The following is a 27923-nucleotide window of genomic DNA, read 5'->3' on the forward strand; positions in this document are numbered from 1 at the left end:
TGAGTTTTCACTTCCAGTCTATTTCCCACATAGGGCAGGATACTAGAGAATCTTAACAATGCTCCTTGAAATAAGTCTTAGAGTAATTTAATACCTTTTTATTGTGAGAAATGTTGGGTATTATCTTCCGATCACTATTTATCTCACTGAATTACCACCAAGCCATAACACACACACACACACATACACACACACAGACTCACACACACAGACTCACTAGCCGTTCCTCCATCAGCACCAGGCCTGCCGCTGCTCCCTCACTCCCGTGTGTTTTCTTTCAAACGCTGGTCATTCCTCACCTCCACCACATCGCTGTCCGCATCGGTGACCCCCCCTACCCTCTCCCACTGCCTTGCTCAATCCGCCCAATCCGTGCACCGCCGCCACCGATCGGCACCAGGAAATCGGAATTATTCATGAACTTTCAAAGGGGGTCTGGTGACAATCGAACGGATCGGCGAAAACAATAGCGATCGTTTCCAGATGAGCGAACGCATCATGTGTGTGTTTACGTTGCAATGTTGAGGTTTTTGATAAGAACGCGATCGGTTCAAGCACGTCGAAATATCGTACGCAGGGAAACGATTCCATTCAAATTCAGTGCTCCTCCGACGGCCCACATCCAGAAATCAGATCCGGTGGCCTCTCGTTTATGTTCCCTGGTTGTAATTGTTTCTGATAACCCATCCCCCAGAGCGCTCCCTGGACAGTGTGGGGCGCAGCCGGCAGGAGTCTCTGAGCTCGGTGGAGGAGGACGACTACGACACGCTGGCCGACATCGACTCGGATAAGAACATTGTACGCACCAAGGTACCGCTTGGCCTTCTGGTGGAAAAAAGGGTTTCTGAGATCAGCGTTTTATCGTTCTCCCTGACGCCCAACTCCTCCCTCTCTGCGCCACAGAAGTTCTTGTTCGTGTCGGACCTGGCCCGCAAAGACAAGAGGGTCCTCAACAAGAAATATCAGATCTACTTCTGGTGAGGAGGTTTTTTTAATTGTTTTATTAATTTACATATTTTTTAAGGAAAAGGCTTCCTAATTTATACTTTTTTCCAGGAAGACAGGTCTGTAGGTTGTTAAAAAGTCTCAAGTGTATTAAATTCAGCCTTCATATTAACCTTTAGAGAGAAATCCAAGAAAAGCTGTCTGAAGAAATATTGGACATGTGGTTAGATTTATTCCAGTTCCTAATCGCTGACCTTGCTATCTGACCTAAAGGGAACTGTAATAATAACATTTCATAGAACCGGCAAATTCAGTGTTTCCCAACCGTTTGGGAAACATGTATAATAATGAACTCTCGTTCACTGGAACTCCTCTCTCACCCACCGGGCATTAACTCAACTGAATCAAATGAACAAAGCGTTTAATAATGTAACAACTCTTTTGAAGGAGTGACTCATCGAGGGCCAAATCTCAAAAAATAGCGGCGCCTTTCATCACTAAGAATACAGTAGTTGTCAGTTTGAGAGTGAAACTTGTTTTGATAAACATGGAGCTGGTGTTCTGGCCAAAACTGATGAATTAGTGGAGCCTTGCAATTTTGATCTTGCAACACAAAATCTCCTTTCCATGATATTATTTTTTGGAGTGGAATTTGAAAACTTTTCACGGCACAGTAGTAGAAAAACACTGGTCTGTTCATAACCCTCCCAAAAACCTTATTGGAGAAGAGGCAGACGTCCAGGAATCCGCTTCAATGTTGATTGATTGATGTTTTTGTATTCAGCGGTAAGAAGACTCTGCGTTTCCCTTCTTTAGGAACATCGCCACCATCGCAGTGTTCTATGCCCTGCCAGTCATCCAGCTGGTCATCACCTACCAGACGGTACTTTCCCTCGAAACGACTCATCCCATGAAGCGACGGCTTCGTTTTTTGTGCCGCGTTAGGTTCAGCGTGTGGTCCACTTCCTCCTTCAGGTTGTCAACGTCACAGGAAACCAGGACATCTGCTACTACAACTTCCTGTGTGCCCATCCCCTGGGAGCTCTGAGGTGTGTGTGTGTGTGTGTGTGTGTGTGTGTGTGTGTGTGTGTGTGTGTGTGTGTGTGTGTGTGTGTGTGTGTGTGTGTGTGTGTGTGTGTGTGTGTGTGTGTGTGTGTGTGTAAATGTAGACATTTCTATTGGGATCTAACCCTGTGTTAGACGTGCTGTTGTCTGGCTCCTCACTTTGGGGGATTTGCAGAAGTCATAAGAAAAATCTGCGAGTCCGTGATGAGTTTGATATTCTCGGAACAAATCTGAAAAATAGTATAGTGTGTGTGTGTGTGTGTGTGTGTGTGTGTGTGTGTGCGTGCGCGCAGCACATTTCCAGCATCAACTCACTCTGCCCTCTCCCCTGCAGCGCATTCAACAACATCGTCAGCAACCTCGGTTATGTGCTCCTGGGCCTCCTCTTCCTCCTCATCATCCTCAAGAGAGACATTGTCCACAACAGAGCGCTGGTCCGCAACGACCTCAACGCACTGGTGAGGCCGAGATGCCAGTGCACTTCGGACACAACAGAGCTTCGGGGCCGAGAATCCCGTTTCTTTGGGGCGTCCGGTTCACCCAACAGTTGGCTGACCTCCCTCTGTCCGCGACGGGTCCAAATATCACATGTTTGGCTGCGTCACGTCGGATGAGCATCGTTATGCTCGTCCGGGCGGCAGTGTTTGGTGATGTGTTGCCAGTGGTGCTTTTCTCAGGAAGCTCTTTTGTAGTATTCTGCCGTCTCCACACCGTTGTATCGGCCACGAGACACGCCGGTGCAGCCGTCAAGTCTGGATACGTATCCGGACTTGCTCCATCCGCCCAATCCGTGCACCGCCGGCGCCGCCGATCGGCACCAGGAAATCACAATTATTCATGTACTTTCAAAGGGGGTCTGGTGACAATCGAACGGATTGGCGAAAACAATAGCGATCGTTTCCAAATGAGCGAAGGCATCATGTGTGTGTTTACGTCGCAATGTTGAGGTTTTTGATAAAAATGCGATCGGTTCAAGCAGGTCGAAACATCGTACGCAGGGAAACGATTCCATTCAAATTCACATGTATTTGTTCTTATAGATCATCTAGTCTAGAGATGGGCTGTGTCGGGATTGAAACCCTGTATTCTCTCGGCTCTCCATAGCACACGGTGAACTCTGGTATAGCTTTTTTTTATTCCAGTGTGAGTCTCCGAGGGCTTTACAGGCCAACATTCAGAAAACGCTCTCAGAGAACTGAAGGTGAAGAGGAAACTGTTTTGGAAAGGACAGGAAAGAGGGCTCCTGGCCCGGGAAGGGAGTAGTAGGTAGTAGAGTGGCTAGATATGTTTTGAAAGCACGTCGTTCTTTGGTGTGGGCTCTCCCTGGGGATCAATAAAATACCGTGTTATCGCTCCGCCCTGGTGATGTGACCATGGCCGCGCCTCTGCTCCCGCTCCCACAGGAGTGTGGCATCCCCAAGCACTTCGGCCTCTTCTACGCCATGGGGACGGCGCTGATGATGGAGGGCCTCCTCAGCGCCTGCTACCACGTCTGTCCCAACTACACCAACTTCCAGTTCGGTAGGAAGGAAAACGCCTCTTGAGATGTAGGACGGGTCTCTGTCAATTGTTAAATTTGAACAGAAAAACAAACCGTAACTGTGGAGTAGTAGCCGATGAATGTCCTTGGTTGACAAAATAATTGAAAGACTATTCAAAATAATGAAATCCTATTTTTTTTCCCCCAAAATAGGTAATACCCTCTTATTTTTTCATTTAATCATTTTCTGATTAGATAAGAAAGAACAGACTTTAAGCTCTCCCTCTCGATTTCTCTATATTTATTTATTTTATTTATTTCATTATTCAAATTATGAAAGACAGTGATATTTTCTGTTTCCCGTGCACATTTTCTTCTGTTTTAGTGGACATGCAAAACAAGTTTAATAAAATGTTTTTTTGTTTGTTTGTTTTTTTTTTTTTTTTACAAAATTCTCTCCCTCTCTCCCCAGACACCTCCTTCATGTACATGATCGCGGGGCTGTGTATGCTCAAGCTGTACCAGACGAGACACCCTGACATCAACGCCAGCGCCTACACAGCCTACGCCTGCCTGGCCGGCGTCATCTTCTTCTCCGTGCTGGGAGTGGTGAGGCTGAAACACGCGCGCACACACACACACACACACACACACACACACACACACCAGACAAATCTGCAGCTCATGTTTCATTTGCTCAGCAGAATACGTCTAGCCACCCTCCCATTCAAACAGGTTTCCACCCGGCCTTGCCAAGGGCGGGCCAATCACAACCGTTTATTTAATATGGGACGGGTTTGCTACGGTGACGATACAGAGGAGTGCTGTTGAGGCACCTTACCAAGATGGCTGCCGCTGACGTGGAACAGTGTTGAATCTGCTTTCGCAACAGTATTAAACAAACTGCACGGAATATTTTATCTCAAAAGCTTTTGTTGATTGAAAGATGTGTTTGCCGCGCTTCAGACAGGATTTGGTATAAGTTTAATTTACCAACTCACTCGCTCAGCGCTACGTCACGCGTTTCGTTGCTCTAACTGGTTGTAGGTCTATACAATGCTCTGATTGGTTGTAGATCTATCCAATGCTCTGATTGGTTGTAGATCTATCCAATGCTCTGATCCGTTGAAGGTCTATCCAATGCTCTGATTGGTTGTAGGTCTATCCAGTGCTCTGAATGGTGGTCGGTCTATCCAGTGCTCTGATTGGTTGTAGGTTTATCCAGTGCTCTGACTGGTTGTAGGTCTATCCAGTGCTCTGACTGGTTGTAGGTCTATCCAGTGCTCTGACTGATTGTAGGTCTATCCAGTGCTCTGACTGGTTGTAGGTCTATCCAATACTCTGATTGGTTGAAGGTCTATCCAATGCTCTGATTGGTTGTAGGTCTATCCAGTGCTCTGATTGGTGGGAGGTCCATCCAATGCTCTGATTGGTGCCCGTTGGTAACGCTCCTTGGAAATTGAAAATGAACTGAGAGATTCCAGAATCAAAGGCATTTGTGATTTGGTCTGGTGATGCCAAGCTAATGTGATGCTATATATACACTATACTATATATACATATATATATATATACTGTATACATATATATATAATTTAAAATAATTGAGTAGTCTTAAATTTCCCTTTGTAAAATGGAAGCAGCAGAGACTGAAATAATAAAAGATGACATAAACAAGATGGCGCCGTATGGTCACTGTCTTTCAGGCGTCTCTCCAACTTTGCGTTTTACTTTGTGTTTTGTTGCCGTTTGTTCGTGCTGTTGTAACATATACGACTGCTCTTATCCACAATGATAAACACACTCTCTCAGACATCAGAACCAGAGTGGAAACTCATTTTTCATCGATATCAGCGGCCATCACAGACAAACCCTTGGTTCGGGTGTCCTGCAAAACGAAGGAACTTCCGTCTTCCAACGGGACAATGGAGTAGAGAAGAGCAGGGCGTGGCGGCGGCTGCCTCACGCTCACCAGTCTGTGGCGCTCGGATGTGGAGATCATTTCTACTAATCTCGAGCATGATGGGATGGCGGCCTTATTGCCTCCCGAGGGAGTCGACACCGGTGGTTCTCACAGCTGTTTACATTCCGACGCCAGCTGCCGCCGGGCGGGCGTCGGGGCGAGCGTTGTGGAGTTCCGGACAGGCACCAGACTTTAAACCCCCGGACGCTGCATTGGTTGTTTCAACCGCGGCAATCTGCAGGAAGTTCTGCCGCCAAATCACCAACACTTACACTGTCCTACGTGTCCGCCCTCCCCAGACCTCCTTTCGGCAAATCATATCACTCCTGGATTCTGCAGCTCCCCGCCTGCGTGGTGCATGGTGAATGGTTCATATATTACCGTATATTATTTGTTGTACATATATTAAGCTGTTTTTACTGTTGAATAAATTTTTTATATATTTTTTTAATACTTTTATTAGTTCTCTTACTTATCTTGCTCACCCACATTGTCAAAGAGAGCTTGGAACACAAGAATTAAAGGGCCGGCAATGACTGCTGCTGCCTGTTCTGTTGCGCATTTGCCAATAAAGAACATGAACGTCATAGTAAGGAGGGAAAACGACAGCTGTTTTGATGCATTATTTGCATTATTTTCATTTCCACTTCTTTTAGCATTTTGTGCAGTTGCCTTCACCGCTTACTGTGTTTCATTGTAGATGAAACACTTGAATTTCGAGTGGCACAATAGAAAAGCCTGAATCAAATGAACGTACCATTCGTTTTTTTGGTTCCGTGGCTTTGAAGAGCCACGCTCCCCTCCAGATAAATGTCAGTTCCAGTGCGCGAAGCCACGTAAAACTCCTTCTGAACTGTGTGTGTGTGTGTGCGTGTGTGTGTGTGTGTGTGTGTGTGTGCGTGTGCAGGTATTTGGTCGAGGCAACATGGTGTTCTGGATCACCTTCTCTGTGATCCACATCCTGGCCACGCTGCTGCTCAGCACGCAGCTCTACTACATGGGCCGATGGCGGCTAGGTGAGCCCAAAGATCACGATGCGATGCTATTACGATATGATGCCATCATGATGCTGTCACGGTATGATGCCATCACATTACTGTCACGATACAATGCTGTCATTATCGCGAGACGATACTATTTCAAGGCTATCATGTGTTGTCACGATTCGCTGCTATCACAACACTATCACAATGCTATCGCGGTACGATACTAACCCTAACCCACGAGACGATACTATCACAATGCTATCTGAGAGGATACTATCACGATACAATACTATCATGGTGCTACCATCATACATTACTATGATGATACAATACTATCATGATACGATGCTACTATGATGCAATGCTATCACAATATGATACTATGCGATGCTATTTTGATACGATTCTGTCACTGTGCTATCGTGATGCATTACTGTCATGGTACAATACTACCATGATACAGTGCTATCAGGACACGATTCTGCGATACACAGTGTATTGTAAATCTGTGATGATTCATCTCAACATCCCAGTCCTCCCTTTCCACACTACAATGACATTCTCTGTGTTTAATTCAGACTCTGGGATCTTGCGTCGCATGGTGTACGTGGTCTACACCGACTGCATCAGGCAATGCAGCGGCCCCATGTACATTGTGAGTTATTGACAAAGCACAAACACAAACAGCAGCTATTTTCATTGTTCTGTGTTTTCGCTCCGTTGCTTTGCCTTCCTGTCGACAGTTGATCTACATCCGTCCGTCTCTCCCTCCACCTGTCTTTCTCTCTGTCTGTCTGTCTTGTTTGCTAGGACCGCATGGTTCTGCTGGTGATGGGGAACATCGTCAACTGGTCTCTGTGAGTTAAAAAAAAAACCCCAGTGTGGTCCTATCTGGAAATATCCTCTCATATCACATTAAAGCTCTTGGATTCATGTTCCGTCGTTCACCTCTGCTAATATCTGTCGTCTGCTCTCTCTCTGTTTTTCTCCTCCCTCTCCTCCGCAGGGCGGCCTACGGCCTCATCGAGCGGCCGAGTGACTTTGCCTCCTACCTGTTAGCCATCGCCATCTGTAACCTGTTGCTGTACTTTGCCTTCTACATCATCATGAAGGTGTGTGTGTGTGTGTGTGTGTGTGTGTGTGTGTGTGTGTGTGTGTGTGTGTGTGTGTGTGTGTGTGTGTGTGTGTGTGTGTGTGTGTGTGTGTGTGTGTGTGTGTGTGTGTGTGTGTTGGGGAAAAAAACAAAACAAAACCTCAATGACCCACATTTGGTAAAAATATATTTTTTGATATGAATAGAATTGATTGTGTCTGAAACAGCCTTTGCATGCGCGTGTGTGTGTAGCTGCGAAGCGGCGAGCGGATCCAGTGTTTGGCAGTGGTGTGTATTCTCTTCACGGCTGTGGTCTGGGGCTTCGCGCTCTTCTTCTTCTTCCAAGGCCTCAGCACTTGGCAGGTGAGCGCCGCGCGTGCGCGCACACACACACACACACACACACACACACACACACACACACACACACACACACACACACACACACACACACACACACACACACACACACACACACACACACACACACACTCCCATCCATTGCATTTATTTTCCCTCGGTGTCTTTAACCTTTGACAGAAAACCCCGGCGGAGTCTCGCGAGCACAACAGGGACTGCATCCTGCTCTCCTTCTTCGACGACCACGACATCTGGCACTTCCTGTCGTCCATCGGCATGTTCGGGTCCTTCCTGGTACGAACGTGCGCAAATATGTCCCTTCAACACGATTCCAAAAGTCAAATCTCAAGTTTCTTGGTCCACATTTTCTCTCTGTGGTGACTCCTGGAAATTTCCTGCACGTTTGTACATATATATATATATGTGTATATATATATATATATATGTGTGTGTGTGTGTGCGCATATATATATACTGTGTATATATAGTAAAAACAAAAAAATGTTTTTATGAACATTAAGCTGTCCCTGAGCACACGGAGCAGCGCTCCATGTATGTTGGACCAATGCGCTCAACATTTTTATAAAAATAATAGATTTCTGCTGAAACTGCATATATTTCAAATGTTAATTTTTAGATTAGAACAACTACACGGCTTGAGGTTAAATCAATCAATCAATATTCCACTGTGATTGAAGGTTTTTCTGTTCACAATTCAATCGTTAAATAAAGATTTGTTGTTTATATCAATTCATCTCATCTGATCGTAACACGTAGGCTTGACCGGCAGGAAAAAACTGTTTTTATTTTGACTGTATCTAATGTTGTGTTGGTCATACTATAGAAGCATCTATTACTTGTGTTTAGTGAGTAATACAACATACATAAGGAAGTTTAAAAAAAAAAATCACGTACACAATCGTAATACTGGTCTAAAAAAATATGCAACTTGATTATTTTCCCAAATGGTTCATCAAATGGACATGGCCTGAGTCATGTCACCGTTATTGTGACTTGACTTCCTGAGGGAGGGAAAAGAAATACGTTTTTATTTATTTTCTGTTCCATTTTAAGCTGAAAACAGCAAAATACAAAAGTGTGACCAGTGTCCTATTTTCAAATCTCCCGTTTCTCACGCCCAGGTCCTCCTGACCATGGACGACGACCTGGACACCGTCCCGAGACACAAGATCTACGTCTTCTAGAGCCGAGAGCTCAGCACTCCACCCCTCCGCCTTGTAGCCAACATCCCCCTCTCCATCTCTAACTCGCTCTCTCTCTCTCTTACTTGCTCGCCAGTAGCAAAATGGTTTAAAAACAAACACAGCCAGTGTCCTCCTGCCAGTCCAGCGGGTCCGTCCATCCATGCCAACGCACCGCTCGTGATTGGGCGACGTCGCCGCAGTCGTCAAATTAACTGTTGTAATCAATGTTTACTCATTTGAGAAAAGATGAAGCTAATGACGTAATAACTGTCGCTGAAATGGGTATTACCTAATTTTCTAATGTCTGCATTACATTTACTGGAAATCAGCAATGCATTTTTTTTAAATTCAGCTGGTTGTTTGTTTATATGATGAATGTTTATAGTGTGTGTGTGTGTGTGTGTGTGTGCGTGCGCGTGTGCGTTCTTAAATTAATTGTGTGAAAATTATTCTTTGTGTCCAGTTTTGTCAGTGGCCTTTCAATGTCCTAAACGTTTAAGTCTGATTGATCAGATTTTTGGAGCAGCCCCTCCCTTATCGGAGAGCGATGATTGTATTCCAACTCGTAAACGCCCCCCAGAGTCCAACTGACTTTTTGCACTGTATTGTATAATATGGATCCATTTTAATGTCAACAGCAATGCAAAAGGCTTGGTTCCTGAATAAAGATCTTGTTTAAAAGATATTGGGGTCTTCCTCCTGGATATTTATCCGAACAAAGCACCATTATTCATTGCGTGAATTATTTGCATAAATGTGACGAAACTGATTGTTTACGAAGAAATTGTCTTTAATAAAATATTTCATAGAAAAATACAGTTAAAAATGTACAGACACATGCACAATATCTACCATGACAGCAGGTTATGTTCATGTTTTTCCCCTGCTCTCTCAACATAGCACATTAAAAATATTGTAAATATGTATTCTACACATGCATTATACATACATATACACCAATCAGCCACTACATTAAAATCACTGATCACTGAGGTGAAGTGAATAACATTGTTCAACTCATTCCAATGGCACCTGACAAGGGGTGTGATATATTAGGCAGCAAGTGAACAGTCAGTTCTTGAAGTTAACGTGTTGGAAGCAGGAAAAATGGTCAAGCGTAAGGATGTGAACGACTTTGACAAGGACCAAATAGTGATGGCGAGACAACTGGGTCAGAGCATCTCCAAGACGTTAGGTCTTGTGGAGTGTTCCTGGTATGCAGTGGTTCGTACCTACCCAAAGTGCTCCAAGGAAGGACAACCAGTGAACCAGTGACAGCGTAATGAGCGCCAAAGGGCTTATTAATGCACGTGGGGAACAAAGTCTAGCCTGTCTGGTCTGATCCGACAGAAGAGCTACTGTAGCACAAATTGCTGAAAAAGATCATGCTGCTATGATAGAAATGTGTGAGAACACACAGTGCAGCACAGCTTGCTGTGAATGGGGCTGTGTAGCAGCAGAACGGTCAGAGTGCCCATGCTGACCCCTGTTCACTGCTGAAAGCACCTACAATGGGCACGTGAGCATCAGAACTGGACCATGGAGCAATGGAAGAAGGTGGCCTGGTCTGATGAATCTCATTTTCTTTTACATCATGTGGATGGTCAGGTGTGTGTGTCGTTTACCTGGGGAAGAGATGGCACCAGGACGCACTATGGGAAGAAGGCGAGCCGGCAGAGGCAGTGTGATGCTCTGCTGGGAAACTTTGGGTCCTGGCATCCAATCGATCATCTGTGGGATGTGCTGGAACAACAAGCCTGATCCATGGAGGCCCCACCTCACGACTTCCAGGATTTACAGGATTTGCTGCTAACATCCTGGTGCCAGATACCACAGGACACCTCCAGAGGGAGATGTGGAGTCCATGCCTTGATGACTCAGCGCTGTTTTGGCGGCACAAGGGGGAACTACACACTATTAGTGGTTATTAATGGTGGTTTTAATGTTGTGGCTGATCGCCTTTACACATATACAGCAAATGTGTGTACGTATATACATCACATATTCATGAAGGTAGTTTTAGATCAAGTATTTTCAACTGCTCTCATCAGCATTAAGGGCAGATTGGTTCAAGTGAACAGATTTGTAAATGAGCACACAAGGAATCCTGCCTCTAATCTCCTTTCGTATCATCAGCATCACACACACACACACACACACACACACACACACTACTGGGTTCATAAAGTCCTTAATCACGGAAAACACTAAAGCGCTATGGTCCTTCCTTGATATTCAAACAAAATTGATATAATTCCATTGTGGGAACCAAAGCCTACGGTGACGTATCACCTGCTTGGAACTCCTCTCCTTTCCTCTGATTGTCTCAACTTTAGGTAAAAATTACATATGATACATTTTTAAATACAAATGTGATAGATGTGGTGTTGCGCTGTAGTTCATCCTGCTGCCGATGGATGAAGCTGTTGCAGCACCTGCCACCTCAAAACCCCTCAAACGCCTCGCTTCCAAATGAGGACCGTGCCAAGAAATCGCGCAAAGGACGCGTCGCCGCCCGCTGTGCTCGTGGCGCCCTCTGGTGGCGTCCTCAGTAGCGGTAAACCTGGATCTGGTTGTTGTCGTCCAGGCCCAGCTGAAACAGCGCCGTGCTCCGGGCGGTGGGGGTCCGATAGTGGGTGAACAGGGGTCTGGAAGCAGAGGGCGGTCAAGGATAATGGGCCGAAAAAAACCCAACCAGGATTCATCAAATGTTCTTCATTTAATTTGTTCATAGTCCTAGAAAATGATATTGCTGAATTTTAACTGAACTGAATTGGGATATTTGAGCCACCGCTTGGATAAATGGGTAAATATTCAATGCTATACATACACACAACATGAAATATACTTTTAGATTATAACCTTTCGTCATTGTTTTTTTTTCCTTTTCTTTTTTTATCTTGACCGAGGAATATTAACCGTAACAGCCATTTTGGGAGCATCAATTAACACCATTGAACGTGCGGTTTGTTAACTCTATACATGCATGTTGGATGTTAACACTGCAATCCTGATGATTTAAAGTCAAATTGAACAAAGTTTAGACATTAGAATTAGAAGTCAACGGGTGGGGGTAGTTGGACATAGAATTCCAATGAAGAGATTAGATATTTGGTATTTTACCTGAATGCACACTCGGTGACATGAGGTGTATGTGATCTGGTAACCCCTAACCCTAACTTAGCCCGAGCCCGAACGTAATCCTAAAGTAACTCTAATCGAATTCCTTAGAAAGCAGTTCATCGCAGTCCAATCCTGTAATAATACACCGTGCCTAGTTAAAGTTTACACCGTGAGTGACGTGACGTCATTAAAGTTCCGCGGCAGGAAGGATACATGCTGGTGTCTTTCCTCCGCATCTCCAGCCACCGCTTGTTGCCGTCGATCAGCCCCTGCAGGTGGAGGCCGTCCGTCTCCACCGGGTTCTGCCTGGAAGTGGAGCTGCGGGGCCGAACGGTCCCTCATCAATGTGGTGCATTTACGCAAAGATACACAGACACACATGCACGCGCGCAGGCACACATGCACGCACACATGCGTGTGGCATCAAAACAAAGACTGTTTACCTGGCGGGGGCGAACGGAGGGTAGCAGGGAGCGGCCCTCATGGTGCTGGAGGCCACGGGGGCCAGAGGAACCCCTGGAGGACGGGGAGACAAGGTGCAGTTCTTCAACACGGTTCTTCTAGTTCTAGTTGGTTTTTTTTACAAGTAGCGAGATCCCGCATTTTTAAAAACCCCCACGTGTTGGGTCCAATCAGGATCAAAAAGAACACATCAAACAGCAACCGTGGCGCTTTGGTAGAAAATCGACCGGATTCTGTATTTAATGGATTAAAACACACTTGGCCCAGTCTCTCGCTGGGTGCTGAATCCCCCAAAAGTTTGAAAAAAAAAAATCTATGTGTGAACTTTTATCCATCACTGTATGCATGCATACATATTTTAATCCGTGATTAATTATTAAAGAACCCCACGTATTGAATTGGAGATATAATGAGGGATAATGCGCGGCAAACCGGTCATTATCGCAAAATAGCCCCGGGCATGGATGATGGGGTCTTGTACACGCGGCATCAAGAGATGTCGCCGCCGTACCAGGGAACAGCTGGGCCCAGCGGGCGGCGACCAGGTCCTCGGGGGCCCTCGGCGCCAGGGGGACGGAGCCGGCGAAGAGTGGCGTGGCCGCCGAGCCTCCCGGGGGCCCCCACCCCCAGGGCTGCTGACCCGGCGGGGGCCTGTAGGAGGCCGGCGGCACGGGCGGAGGGACGGAGGCGGAGGCGCCGAAGGGCGGCGGGGGCTGGGACAGAGGGAACGGGGCGTAGGGGGCGGCGCTCTGCCTCTGCGCCAGCAAGCCGAGCGCGCCCAGCACCGTGTTGAGCTGCCCCGAAATCTGCTGCATGGACTCGGCCAGCTGCTGCACTTTGGCCGGCACCGTGGGAACGCCGCCTGGGGCAGGGAGGGATGATGGAGAGGGCAAGAAGAAAGGAGGGAGGAGGGAGGGGGGACAACAGAGATAGAGCGCAAACAGAAATAGGATATGAGGTTGGACACATCCAGAGTCGCCGAGGCCACTTTTATAAGATCTTAATAAGAAAGCCTCAAGACAATCTTCCCCTGCGTCATTGGCTAGAAAAAAAATAATAATAAAAAAAAAATTAAATGAAGGATATGCGTCACCCGTCCGACTCCGTCACGTCGAAAGTCACCTTCCTGTCGCCCGCCAGCTGGGAGAAGTCCTCCAGCAGCGGCTGCACCGAGGAACCAGCCACGACAGCCATCATCAGCATCATCATCATCAGCATCATCATCATCATGCGCCGTCTTATTTTCATAAATAGTGTGTTCAAGTTCAAAGGGAAGATTGCGCAAATTAACTCAAGGCCCACCTACTACCATATTTACGTTTTTGTTTTTTTTATTATTTAATGCTGCAGCACATTGATTATACCACCACGGTACTTTTTTTTTGACGACTAATTTTATATCAGATTTTCAAGCTTGTTTGTAGCTCGTCAGCTCCTGATTTTGAAAAATCCTCCACCTCAAAGCCTGCATTTGAGGGGTCGCGTCGCTCGCTTTTGCCCTCTGTTGTTGATGCTCACCAGGAGCCTGGTGGTGGTGAGAACGGGCTTTGTTTACCCCTGGCTGCCACGCTGTTTCCGTGACAGTTAAACACCAACCACATCCGTGATGGTTGCTGTGACACAGCAGCCATACAGCCTGTGTTGATGTTGTGCTTAACACCGCCATGAGGCTCATTAGTGGTGCCCTGCCATCAACCCCTGTCGACTTTCTCCCCATACTGTCTGGCATTCCACCTCCAGAGCTCCGTCGTAACTTCCTGACCTTGAAGCTGGCCTGCAGGAGTGCAGATGAGCCAACAAGCCTGATCCCCCCGCCTGCTGAATATGGCCACCAGAGACTCAAACGCAGACACTTCTCCACCGAAGCTAGGAGACTCCTTACCACGAGCCCTCCACACCCTGGATGGTTCCTTGACTGCTGGAACAAGCAATGGTCCGAGTCGACCTCCACGTTGAGGAAGTTCATCAACTCCCCTTCAACCCGTCCGCCTGGGTGTGACCTACCACGGAATGCCTGGGTCAACCTCAACAGACTTAGCTCTGGAGTAGCAAAGACCCAAACCTATCTGCATATGATTGGAGTGTCTGCCACAAATCTCTGTGGATGCGGAAAACCACAGACTGTTGAACACATCGTTGATGAACGCCCAATCTTCAAATCACCACATGGAGTCAGCGGCCTCATTGAACTGGATGACGATACCACTTCTTGGCTAATGTCCCAATTGCCTGTGTAGCCCTACACCAACGAACGAACGAACGAACGAACGAACGATCCGTGATGGTGGGGAGACGTGAGGGGCAAAACAGGAAGTGAATTTGACCTTTAATGATACTTTAGTGATGCCATGACAAAGAGCATGTTCAGGCTTCACAGATCACACGACGACAGTAAGTCTACACCAACTGGAAGAAGATAACTTTTTCTTGTTCATTGACCAGATCATCAATTCTGACATTGAAAATAAATAATACATATATATTTTTGGAGGGTATAAATACATCAATATTGATAAGGGGATGACTATTGATACTAGGAGTTGGTGAGTCACTTTTGCTGCTTCTATTAGAATGGTCAATTTTGAGGATAGGCTATGTGTAAAAAAACAGGGAAGCAAGCTCCACCTCGAAGCAAGACCTAATGGACTGCAACAGTGATTCGTGTTTTCGTTCTTTTTCTTTTCTACCAACCTCCTCGGCGATGGAGCTCTCCAGCTGCTGCAGGTGCTCCTCCTTCCTGCGCAGCAGAAGGCTGCCCCTTTGGACGGTCTGCCGCAAATCCTCCAGGTGGCTGGCCTCCTGGGGTGGAGAACCAGGCCGAGTCAGAGACGGGAGGGAGGGAGGGAGGGAGGGAGGGATGGGGCTTGATGGGAATGGGGAACACTAAGGTGGAAACGTTGTTGCAGGGAGCTCCGAACCACTTCATCCCATCACACCTACACATCCAAATAATGCTAAAAAGGAGATATGTGATGACATTCTAAACACACACGACAACATGAAGACAGATGTTAAGACACCCAACAGTCAAAAAGATCTCAAGAATGGGGACCAATGCATCATCTGGGGGGGAACAATGATAATTGATGTGATTTATTAGTTAATACTAAGCTTTTGCATAGAATGGGTAAAAGTAAACAAATGAGTCCGCAAGGTCAAATATCCCAAAATGCAAAGCGGTTCTAGAGCAGGGAAAGGTTGAAAAATGGCTACTTCCCCAACACTTGTGATATTAATTTGACTCTGTAGTGAATGGCAGCGGTGAAAGGTTCGAACGAAGAGTCGAGAAGAGAGAATTGAGGCTTTTAGCTGAGTCGTCAACAACAGTCTCAAAAAAAAGCGCCGTTCAAATGTTTCAGACTCTTTGTTCATTTGATTCAGTATGTGTAACACACGGTGAGCGAGGGAGGTTTTCCGGTGAACAAAGAACGAGAGTCAGAAGAGTGGGTTCGGCTTTGAGTGAATGAAATTCTCTCATGAATCACTGAACGAACGAACAAAGACAAACAAACAAACAAACAAACAAACAAACAAACAAACAAATAAATGAATGAACTCTCCGAAGCCCCGTTCCCACTTGCACTGAAAACAGTCAATCTACTGGCAATGTTCTGTATTGGCATCATGTGGGAACAGGAGCCGGTCTTGATGTTCCGTAAAAGTCGTTCCCTAAATTTTCCCCACTCTCGACCTAGTATCCTTTCCGGGAAAATGCCGGTACGGCTGTGAGTGGAAGAGTGTGGGAATAGAAGCAGTGTCATCCCCGCATGAGTGCATGTGTTGTGGTGTGACAAATAAAGATCCTTCTTCTTCTAACATTGAAACAACGTAAAGGCGCGGAGCCGAATCCATAGCACAAATAGTGGGTTTTTAAAAATATTTATTTGGTAAAAAAATATTTCGAAATTTGTTTATTTGTTTTCCCACATTTAGTTAATGTAATGTAATAAACAGACTCAATACAGAACTCCTCCATAAAAGGGGCCAATGTGTGAATGACTACCAACTGCCTCGCTAGTGAATAGGAAGCACTGACATTCAAAATGCAAGAATTGCAAGAGGCATGCAAGAAGTGTGTGTGTGTGTGTGTGTGTGTGTGTGTGTGTGTGTGTGTGTGTGTGTACGTGTGTGTGTGTGTGTGTGTGGACTTACTCCCAGCTGGGGGTTTTGAAGGGACGGTTTGGCCCGCAGCGCTGCCTGCCTCTCCATGAGCCGGCTGTTCTCCCTCTCCAGGAAGAGCCTGGCCCTCTGGATGGACGCACCCTCCGAGGAGATGAACCTCCGAACGCTAGACAAGGGAGGAACGGGTGAAGGGGAGGGCGGAGCAAAGATTCAGGGAGGTGATGTACGGCCCAAAGCAGGAGCCAATCTAGAGTGGGGGAGGGTAGGGGGGAGGTGTGTGTACTTTACACGGATGGGATCGGGGTGAGACAGATTAGCACTGCCGGTGTGAACGCGCCCTGCGCGAGGATTCCACACGTCCTGTGAAGGGGGCGGAGGGCATGCGCTCCACTCACACGTCCACGCTGCTGTGGCTGTCGGAAGCGGGGGACGGCGGAGTCTCTTCCAGGTCGGCCATGTGCAGCGACTCCTCGTTCCTCCGGCCGCCGGACGGCGCCGTCACCTCGGCCCCGTCTTCCTTGTCCGCCCTCCTCCTCTCCTCCGGTTTAGGCTCCGGCCTCGGAGGACCGCCAGCTCGCTCTCCTTGTTCCAGCTCGCTGTGCCATGCAATGACAAGATGCGGAGATACCCAGCATCAAAAGAAATCACACCGTCCAGGCGTGTTATTTAGTGTCAGAATGAAATAATGGATAAAGGATTACCCATAACGCTGAGGGGTGGACTGGAAAATGTGTGTACAGAATGTAATCTTGTGTTTTTCCTGTCTGCAGGCTGTGCAAAACAACTCAACTCGTTTATGGTCTTGGACCGTCGTTCACATCATCCTCCAATAGGGGGCGCCACCAGTTTCAAGTAAGCGCATACTGTACATGCGTCTGGCACAAATTTGGCCATAAATCAGTGACAGTTTGTCCGATCGTCACAAAACTCAATAGACAAATTTCAATGAAGCAGTTGAAACATGTCATTAAACTATTTTTAGATTGACCGATAGGGTGTGCCGGTAATGACGATAAAGGGGGGGTGGGCCTGTCAAAGATTGGGCCCTAAGTGAAGGATCTGTCTGATCTGGGAGGCCTCCGTGGAAGCATTATGTAGATATAAACAGCTCATTCTCAGGTATACACAATGATTCTAATTTTCATGGGATTATACACTAATTACAACATACTTATGAGTATTATATTCCATTCCCTAAATCCTACACATCCCACGCTGGAAGCGACACGTCAGTGTCCCGAAAATGCTTCAGACACGCTGCCATGTTAATCAATATGGAAGGTCACACCCAGCAGAAGCAACATCAACGTGAAAATCGTCGCGAAAGCAGCATGCGTTGAGGCTCTTAAACCCCTCGTGTTTTTTCACTGCTCGGCTCTACTTTTCTGGGCGCAAAGCATCGGTTGGAGCGTAGATTCCCATAGAGGTCTATTCAAAAAGATGTATTTAGTGAAAATATTGAATTGCCGAGCCTGGTATGCATCAACCACATATATAAAATCGCTGATTCTAACGTGGATTACTGAGTTAAATGAACAAACTAATACATTTTCCCCCCAAAACCATAAACTAAAATATAAGCATTCCAGCAGGAAAACAAATATCACAACCAGGAATAGACTTTAGATTTTACTTCATACTTGGGAAGTAGTTTTATAAACTGTATCGGTCTGGTATAACCGTACTTGTCAGCGTCACTACCTGTAGGCTCCAGTCAAACTGACTTGTCAAGCTATAGATTTTTGTAGAAGAGAAATCTGTCAGTTTATTTATAAGATATTATTAAGCAATTAAAATGTTTTTTCAGATGTACAACTTAAAACGAACTAGGTGAATTTTTTTGTTTTGTTAAAACGAGACAGAAAAAAACCCCAAACTAACTGAAACGGTAATGTGTACTTAGAAAACTAACATGAAATAAAAATACAGACATACAGGAAATGTCTTTAGTTTTTGTATTTTTATCTAGTGAATTTTGTCACCATGTTTGTCAACATATAGCCGTAACAATACAATAACCAGTTCTTATCTTTGTGGACAGACAGTATTCATAGTGAGCATGGCTTAGACCCCAACGGGTGGGGCATCTTTTAAATGAAAAGAAGCAAATTAGAATTTACAGTTGTTAACAATGAAGGGACAAACAGGACTGTTGAGATTCTTATTGTCTGTGTGGTGAGCATATACACGTGGGTGTAAGAGACAGAGACACGGGCTAATTGTGACCAGAGGAGTCGGTGTTATCCCAGCTCTTGTCTGTCTTGACCTGTCTTTCTTCCCCTCTGAAGATTCAAATTCTATAAAGTATTAGATAAAACACAAACTGCAAAGATTTTTGTTTGGTTACTGTCGTAAAGCTTTCAAAAATTATTTTATGTCACACTTTCATTATTGAGCTGACGTATAACTGCATAGTATCTTAATTACTCAAACTATAAGGTGAGTGAAAATGGCAAGCAACCAGCCTGGCAACCACTTTTAAAAGTTTTTGCTGAGCCCTGAAGGATACATTGTGCTCCATCGACGCTTTCGCATTGATGACGTGTCACAGATGATGTCGCTTCTGGTGTGGCCCAGCGGTTGAATGACTAAAATAGTATATTCAAATGTAAGTTCCGAGCTTTGGGGGGCTGGCGGTACCTGACTCTGAGGCTGAGGCGCTCGCACTTCTCCCGCAGCGCCTCCACCTTGCTCTCCAGCCGCTCCCCGTCCTCCCGGGCACGGCGGCTCTCCTCCAGCGCCTCCTCGCGCTCCCCCCTGGCTCTCACCGCCTCCTCCTGGGCGCAGCTACGCTCCTCCCGCGCCCGCTGCATCAGCTCCCGCGCTTGGTTGCGCTCCTCCCTCACACGCTCCAGCTCCTCCGTCAGCTGCTCCCGCTCCTGCAGCAGCCTGGGTAACATCTGGACACAGTAATTTAGTGACTATATATTGTTTACAATTTCCCTATTGTTTATAAGCCATTTGAGTTTGTTTAGGACTAAATGGCACAAAGGTCGAGCCAATGGACCAATGGATGAATGGATATCTGGATAATAACATGACTCGTGATACAGTATATTGAGAGATGCATTTGCTTCGGGACAAACATGGCGACACACCTCCATGGCTCTCTCCAGCTCCTCCTCTTCCCCACCCAGCTTCTTCCTCCTACTCTTCAGATCGGCTGCCTGGAAAAGGAAGAGAGAAGCAAAGTCAGTGCGATCCCAAGGGAGTCCAGCGTTGGTCAGTGTTATATACATACTGTGTATCTGTGTGTATATATTCACACACATTTTATACATGTGAATTTATACTTATATTAGAAATGTGATTATGAAATGTTCACGGTTTGGGTATTATACGGTATCAGTTTTTGAGCTAAAAAAAATGAAATCACACAAAAATATATACCTTATATATTATAACTCAATCTGTTTATTCATGGCTCTGCAGATTTTTTTTTTTACCAATTGAACTGAAAAATAAAACAAAAACGAAAACCAGAGACAAAAGATACTTCCCTAGGAACAAAAACAAAACCAGAAACTATATTTTTTAATGTTCTGGAACAGAAACGTTTATTTAAATAAGGGTAACCGGTTAATAATGTCATCTTTTCGTCATATTCATCACAACAAATTAAAATATTATAGCACAGGACTTTTGGTACAGTGCAGATGCGTACCGAATGCGAAGTAGGTTTGTTTTGCGCGAGGAACATACTCCTCAGAGTTCCCACACAAACATATTAAGTGGCAGACTGGAAGTTTGTTTAGTCTCTGCCTCGCACTTTGAGCCCACACAGCCAAGCCTCTGGCTAGCGAACGTCATATCCAATGCAAACGAGAAGTCTGGGAACTGCTTCCCTGTTTGGGATGAAAACAGTGTGCCGACACTGTTCAGAAGTGATCGGCTACACGTCAAACTCACGCATTCATTTGATCGGTCGGGGTTTAAAAAAAAATAAAATCCCCGTATGAAAATAACGTTTTTCACGTGATTTACTATCGCGGTATTACGTTACGTTTATGATAGTACTATTTCATATTTGAATTTAATGGTATGCCCTCACACCCCTAATGTAAACTGATCAGCCACAACATTAAAACCACAGGTGAAGTGAATAACATTGTTCGTCTCGTTCCAATGGCACCTGACAAGGTGTGGGATATACAGTATTAGGCAGCAAGTGAACAGTCAGTTGTTGAAGTTGATGTGTTGGAAGCAGAAAAAATGGTCAAGTGCAAAGATCTGAGCCACTTTGACAAGGACCAAATAGTGATGGCTAGACGACTGGGTCAGAGCATCTCCAAAACGGCAGGTCTTGTGGAGTGTTCCTGGTATGCGGTGGTTAGTACCTACCCAAAGTGGTCCAAGGAAGGACAACCGGTGAACCAGTGACAGGGTCATGGGCGCCAAAGTTGTCATTGATGCAAGGGGATGAAGAAAGTCCAGCCCACCTGGTCCTATCCCACAGAAGAGCTACTGTAGCACAAATTACTGAAGCAGTTAATGCTGCTATGATAGAAAGCTGTCAGAACTAGGGATGTTAACAATTAATCGACTATCTATTAATTACAAATAAGAATTTAATAGATTAAGATAAGTCTTATCCATAAGAACTGAAGGATCTTCTTGTTGTAATTGCATCAACTGGAGTCTTTGGGGCCCAGAAAAATAATAGCCAGTCGGGGAAGTAGTAGTACTCACCGGAAGGACAGGGAGCTGTCGAGAAAGAAAATGCCCAGTGGAGTAAGAAGTAGTAGTAGAAGTAGATGAAGGCGTCAGGAAGAACGACAATCAACAACCACGGCTCCGCGTAGAAAACTATATGTATATTGTTGCTAACAACTAATGCTGCTTTCAGGAGGAACACGGTGGATGGGAACAGGATAACTGCACTTTCTGAATGGCGCAGGGGGAGGGAAAAAAAGCCGGAGCGAGGGAGAGGTACAACGACAAAACGACACGAGCGATATGTTGCCATGGGGATGACTCCAATAAAATATATTAAACTAAATTATTCAGTGTCTGTTATTATATATAAGAATTTTAGTAATGTTTAGTAATTCTATTAGCGTCTCGTTGTCCATATGTGCACCAGACTGAAGATGCTATGTAACATCCGGTTCATTCATGGAGAATGGAAAAAGTAAAAATATTTAAAGACAGCAAAAGACGAGTCGTAAATACTCTTGTATGGAGGAACCAGCTTAGCGAGTTTTAACTCAAACTTCTCCGTTTTGAAATAAAATGAAATGAGGCAAAATGCTCCTTGTGCCCCGTTATAAAATCTCGGAGGTGCGAAACATCGGGTGGGTCCCCACCCGCCATGGTGCCACCCCTTGGTGACGTCATGAGCTTTTATATTATCAATTAATCGACGATTGTTCGTTAGGGTTAAGAACTATCGATTCAGGAACTTCCTTTAAATTTGCATCCCTAGTTAGAACACACAGTGCATCAAAGCTATGGGGCTGCGTAGCCGCAGACCGGTCAGAGTGCCCACGCTGACCCTTGTCCACCACTGAAAGCTCCTACAATGGGCACGTGAGCGACAAAACAGGACGTGGAGCAATAGAAGAAGGTGGCCCGGTCTGATGAATCACGTTTTGTTTTTTTTACATCATGTGGATGGCCAGGTGTGTGTGGGTCCTTAACCTTGGGAAGAGATGGCACCAGGATGCACTATGGGAAGAAGGAAAGCCAGCGGAGGAACTGTGACGCTCTGCTGGCAAACCTTGGGTCCTGCATTCATGTGGATGTTACTTTGACACGTAGCACCTACCTAAACATTGCTGCAGACCAAGTTCATGGCAACGGTATTTCCTGATGGCAGTGTCCTCTTTCTGCAGGATAATTCACCCTGCCACACTGAAAAAACTGTACATGAATGGTTTGAGGAACATGACAAAGAGTTCAAGGTGTTGAGTTGGCCTCCGAATTCCCCAGATCTCAACCTGATGGATCATCTATGGGATGTGCTGGAACAACAAGCCTGATCCATGGGGGCCCCACCTCACGACTTACAGGACTTAAAGGATCTGCTGCTAACGTCCTGGTGCCAGATACCACAGGACACCTCCAGAGGTCTTGTGGAGTCCATGCCTCCACAGGTCAGAGCTGGTTTGGTGGCACGAGCGGGAGCTACACAATATTAGGCAAGTGGTTTAAATGTTGTGGCTGATCAGTGTGTGTGTGTGTGTGTGTGTGTGTGTGTATATACACAGTATATAATGTACATGTATATATACTGTATATATATATATACAAATGTGAGAGCACCTTGGCCTGCAGCGCCCCCTCCTGGTCCTTCAGCTCCTTGGCTCTCAGCTCCAGCTGCTCCGCCAGATCCTGCAGCTCTGACTCCTGCACGGGGAGGTTCAGAAGTTCATACGGAGTTTAGAAAATTGCATTACTTCACTGTAATTTAGCATGAGAGACAACATTAAACCATATCACAATAACGCAAAATCCCAGACGATATCTAGTCTTGTATCCAAATATGGGTATAGATAGATATACATTAGATATATGGCCAACCCTGCTGTCTATAAGTGGTTCCAACATCCCAACATGAATGGATGAGGATAAAATGGAAAGATTTGCTTGACAAAATGTTTGAATTTTTTAATAAAATAAATGAAAATATTGGTTAGATAGGTAAGGGCAAGAAAAAAAGATTACCTAGTGGATTTTTTTTCCACATACGGAGACGTTGCCCAAAGGCTGATGGCTAAATATAACTTATTCCAGGTTTATAAGGTTTATTTGACTTGTGTCTTTAACCCATATCCCCTTTTTACAACTGAATATTACATTTGGATTGATAATCGTTAAATAAATAAATGATAGATTCAAATAATTAGAACATAAATTTTTTTCTATTATTGCAAAAGCCTTGTCGCAATCCTCAACCCTATCAAGTTTCAATAGGTACGTTTTTATTTTCAATTACAGCAGTAATTGTGTGTGTGTGTGTGTGTCCTGACCTTGCGAGCATGCGCCTGCTGTGCTTTCTGAACCTGCGCGTCTAGCTGCGAGCGTAGCTTCTCCAGCGTGGTGGCGTGTGAGGCCTGCAGCCGCTCTCTCTCCCCCCACTGGGTGGACTGCAGCCGCTCCCTCTGCTCCGCCTCCTGTGACACACACACACACACACACACACACACACACACACACACACACACACACACACACACACACACACACACACACACACACACACACACACACACACACACACACACACACACACACACACACACACACAAACACACAGTGGGGGTTCTTATGACGGTATATGGAGGAAACCCCATGTGAGCATTGGTGAGAACATGCAAACTCCACACAGAAAGGCCCATAATCGGGATATAACCCTCCAGAGCGCGTTACCAACTGTGCCCCAGGCGGGAATTGAACTCAGGCAGTCTTGCTCTGGGGCAGCAGTGCAATGCACTGTACCACCATGCCACATATAGAGACAGTAAAAACAAATCTTTGCTATTTTGGGCTTCAGTCTCCAATTGGAGGCCGTAGAAAATGCGTGTTTGACAGTATTTGGTGTTTTTTCCCCATCCCTGACCTCGCCCAGGTGTTTCTCCCTGACGCCGCTCAGCTCCCTCCTGTGCTCCTCCTTCAGCTGCTCTAGCTTCCTGTCGTGCTCCCGCTGCACTTCCTCCCGCACTTCCTGGAGCACGTCCGTCAGCTGGGGAGGGCAGAGACAGTCCCTCTTTTCCACATGTTCCAAGAAGCAAAGTCTGTGTGTGTGTGTGTGTGTGTGTGTGTGTGTGTGTGTGTGTGTGTGTGTGTGTGTGTGTGTGTGTGTGTGTGTGTGTGTGTGTGTTGCTCTCACCTCTCTGTGATATTCAGCTAGTTGCTGTTCAGGTCGCGGGCTCATCCGCTCTTTTCTTCTCTCAGTGCTTTTCATCTTTACATGCAAATATACACAACACACACACACCCACGCACGCACGCACGCACGCACGCACACACGCACACACACACACACACACACACACACACACACACAAATTAACGAAATCTACAGACACAAACAACTAATACTCTTTCCACCATTTTACTACTTCAATACTTCAAGTAATGCATCAAGCTCTTTACAAGTTATATTTTAGCTTTGTTTATTTTTGTTTGAGACTTCTCCGATTTCTGATTATTTCAAAAATATTCAAAAACGTGTCAAAAACCTAGCTAAAACTATGGATCATAGTTCCCCATAAAACTCACTCATGAAATTTATAATGAAATCCCTTTTGCGTTTAACACCATTAATTTTTAACGCCGTTACCACGTCCTGTACAGGACTGTCTACAAAGTTACCCAACACAGTTTTTCAAGTGCAATAAATCTTTGACTACAAAACTTTTTTACCAACAATACGTAAGAAGCATTTAATTATGAAAGGCTTTTGGGGGTTCCCAAACTGGGGTTTGAAATTACTATTTAATATGTTTTTTTTTTCTATTGTTTCCTATGATTTAATACTGCGTTCCATGTTGGCTTATTGCAAAGGAATTGGAGAACAGTCGTGGCTTCTTTATGGTGAAAATGCCTTTAAAATAGATGCAATTATATTATTTTGATATTATAAATTATATTATTTTGTGTTTAAATTCTTAATAATGAAATAATAGAATGACTTTAACTCAATGCTCTGCTTTAAAAAAAAAATCTTTCTTTAGGGTCAAATTTAAGTAAATAAAAAAATACTAACAAAATAAAGCTGAAAGCCCAACCAAGTCCAAGTCCAACCAATCATGTCTCTACTTGGCCTTGACAGGCTGTGATTGGGCCACTAGGGCACCCATCATTAGGCCCGCCCCGAGTATATATACTGGGTCACTGCCTGCCATTCTTCCTCTTTGCTTATTCAGCTCTCTGCTGTTGGAAGCAAGCCCTCTATTACGGAAGAAAAAAGGAAAAATTATGTCGGCTGCGAACCTGAAGACGTGCAAGCTGCGCCTGTGCTGTCCTGCGCTGCGTGTCTGCTGTCTTGGCCAGGCACACGCGGAAGCAGTGCTGTCGGACCTGTTCTTTTGTCTCGACTACTCAAGTCTACCTCTTGAAGTCATCTGCAATCGGGCGGACATCTTCGGCTCCCTCCATGTACTGCTGAAGGACCTATGAGCATCTTGGTGGAGGGCAAACAGGTGGAATCGGGTCCTCCCTGCCTGCGTCCGCTTCCAGTGCTGGGGGATTTTATCAAGGAGGTGAGTTGTCTTCGGGCGCTCCTCAGAAGACGCTTTCCCCCATCCAGGCGTTTAACCAGTGGTGGACCCCGGACACCCAGCCAGAGTTGCAGAGTTGCAGAGTTACCTGGCTATGTCCCCCCTGTAGGAATCGGTAGCTGCCCACCTGTGCCCCTCCCTCACCGCGGAAAAGCCTCAGCTACCATCCAAGGTGTGTAGGCTAACGGCAAATCTGGCGGACAAGTCATACAAGGCCGCAGGGCAGGCTGCAGCACTGCTGAATAACGCTTGTCTGCCGCAGGCCTACCAGGCCAGGCTTCTATGGGAGCTGGAGGGGAAGGCCACCCCCGAGACGTATGTGGAACAATGTAAAGACACCAATTTCTGCCTCACGATGACGCAGGGCACGGTGCGAGACGCAGGGCATGCAATGGGGTTTTTGGTGGTGACACGGCCCCACCTTTGGCTGAGCCTGTCTCAGATATGAGGCGAAAACGCTCTGGTGAATATGTCGGGCACTATTTGGGTCCATTGTGGACACCATGACCGACAAGTTCGAGCAGTAGCAGAAGGAGTTGGTGGCATTGAGTAACTTCATGCCCCGACAGACCTGGTCCCCGCATCACAAGCCCCGGCAGGACTTGGCTCGTGGAGGGAGCAGTTTGGATCCAGACTGCCCCCAAGAAAGTTGCGGGCCCAGAGCAGACCGACTCTGGCCCAGGAGACGACCTAGCCACCCCCAGAAAATGTTGCCTCAATTTGGCTTTGTGGGCAACTCCGCCACTTGTGTGAGCTTAAGGGGAGGCGCATGCACCGTTTTTACCTGGGTAGGGAGGACGATTCGAAAGGGCTTTGCGCTGCAGTTCACCCTTCATCCTTCGTCCACCGGCGTGTGCTGGAGTCACACAGATGGAGGTCTTGGACTCAACGTCCGTCATCCTGGAATTGGCATACTCACAGGGGGGCGCTGCTCCACAGTCTGAGCAGCCTGGGTTTTCCGGTGAATTGGAAAAAAGAGCGCTCTGGCTCCAGCCCAACGCACTGTGCACTCGGGTCTCGATCTGGACTCACGGTCGATGCGTGTACTGACTCAGGCGAGGATGTTGGCTATGGTCACTGCACTCGCACGCTGTCCCTATGCAAGGCACTGACCATTACACAGCATGGTCGAGATGTTGTGAGGTTTTGGCTGACCCCCAGCAATCTCATCTCATGAAAGGGCTGGGTACGGTGACACTGCTTGTGGTGATCAAAACCGATGCCTCCCTGTATGGCTGGGGCCCTGTTACACTTCACTCTGCAGGTGAGGGGACACCACGTTCTGATACATTCTGGTGTTGAATGCCTTAACGGCACCCCCATTCAAACCTCTTCAGGAGGTGAGAATACAATTTTTGTCATTGAAGTCAGCACTGCGGCACTTGTCTCGGCGAAACGTGCGAAATCTGGCCACACTGTCCATCCGCCAGTCCTCTTGGTGTTCTCCACGGACAATCGGAGGGTTACATGGGAACTAGGGGTGTTAGGATTCTGATTCAAAATCAATCTAACTGAGTGGTAATATTGTCCGACATGGTCGCCATATTAGGGCTGTCAAGATCCACCGGTAGACAAATGCAGCGTGCGCTGGGGGGAGGCGACTGCGGCGACGAACCGACTTTCAATTTGGTTCGGTGTTTGGAGAGCTGCGGTCGGCTCCGGAGGGCTCTGCGGCACCGCATCCCTCAACGCACACTACGTACTCCCACCTGGCACTAGGGCTCCAGGAAAGAAATTTGAATCTTACCAAAAAGAAAAAGTTCAATATAAGTTCATCCAGTTTGTTTTACAGTGAACGCACATTAGAGAGAAATATTCCCAGTAACAGTGTGTGAAGTCCGCATCTGCGGAGACGCACCAGTGCGTTTCCCTCTCCTCGTCCGGCGTTTCACTGT

General features: G+C 46.2%; 2 protein-coding genes across 3 annotated transcripts in view; one reads left to right on the forward strand and one right to left on the reverse strand.

Annotated features, from left to right (window-relative positions):
* The window catches only part of sidt2 (SID1 transmembrane family, member 2), a 28820-nt gene extending 19038 nt beyond the window's left edge, over positions 1-9782 (forward strand). For both annotated transcript variants that reach the window (XM_080007517.1, XM_080007518.1), the window contains 14 exons: positions 695-810; positions 904-977; positions 1762-1828; positions 1921-1994; positions 2345-2468; positions 3414-3531; positions 3963-4099; positions 6361-6469; positions 7018-7094; positions 7250-7296; positions 7446-7551; positions 7785-7895; positions 8073-8186; positions 9035-9782. In XM_080007517.1, the coding sequence (XP_079863643.1) occupies positions 695-810; positions 904-977; positions 1762-1828; positions 1921-1994; positions 2345-2468; positions 3414-3531; positions 3963-4099; positions 6361-6469; positions 7018-7094; positions 7250-7296; positions 7446-7551; positions 7785-7895; positions 8073-8186; positions 9035-9097 (1337 nt within the window). In that variant the 3' untranslated portion in view covers positions 9098-9782. The remainder of the gene's footprint in view (positions 1-694; positions 811-903; positions 978-1761; positions 1829-1920; positions 1995-2344; positions 2469-3413; positions 3532-3962; positions 4100-6360; positions 6470-7017; positions 7095-7249; positions 7297-7445; positions 7552-7784; positions 7896-8072; positions 8187-9034) is intronic.
* A 150-nt stretch (positions 9783-9932) lies between these two features.
* cep164 (centrosomal protein 164) overlaps positions 9933-27923 on the reverse strand; it is a 37747-nt gene continuing 19756 nt past the window's right edge. Inside the window, exons 18-32 of the mRNA XM_080006730.1 lie at positions 24636-24710; positions 24366-24488; positions 23776-23919; positions 23069-23152; positions 19903-19971; positions 19445-19704; positions 17200-17400; positions 16835-16970; positions 15374-15481; positions 13776-13846; positions 13650-13669; positions 13194-13544; positions 12664-12736; positions 12434-12538; positions 9933-11745 (exon numbers count right to left, since the gene is read on the reverse strand). Coding sequence (XP_079862856.1) covers positions 11646-11745; positions 12434-12538; positions 12664-12736; positions 13194-13544; positions 13650-13669; positions 13776-13846; positions 15374-15481; positions 16835-16970; positions 17200-17400; positions 19445-19704; positions 19903-19971; positions 23069-23152; positions 23776-23919; positions 24366-24488; positions 24636-24710 — 1920 coding nt within the window. The 3' untranslated portion in view covers positions 9933-11645. The remainder of the gene's footprint in view (positions 11746-12433; positions 12539-12663; positions 12737-13193; positions 13545-13649; positions 13670-13775; positions 13847-15373; positions 15482-16834; positions 16971-17199; positions 17401-19444; positions 19705-19902; positions 19972-23068; positions 23153-23775; positions 23920-24365; positions 24489-24635; positions 24711-27923) is intronic.

This window comes from Zeus faber, assembly GCF_960531495.2.
Source record: "Zeus faber genome assembly, chromosome: 9".
NCBI classification, from domain to species: Eukaryota; Metazoa; Chordata; class Actinopteri; order Zeiformes; family Zeidae; genus Zeus; species Zeus faber.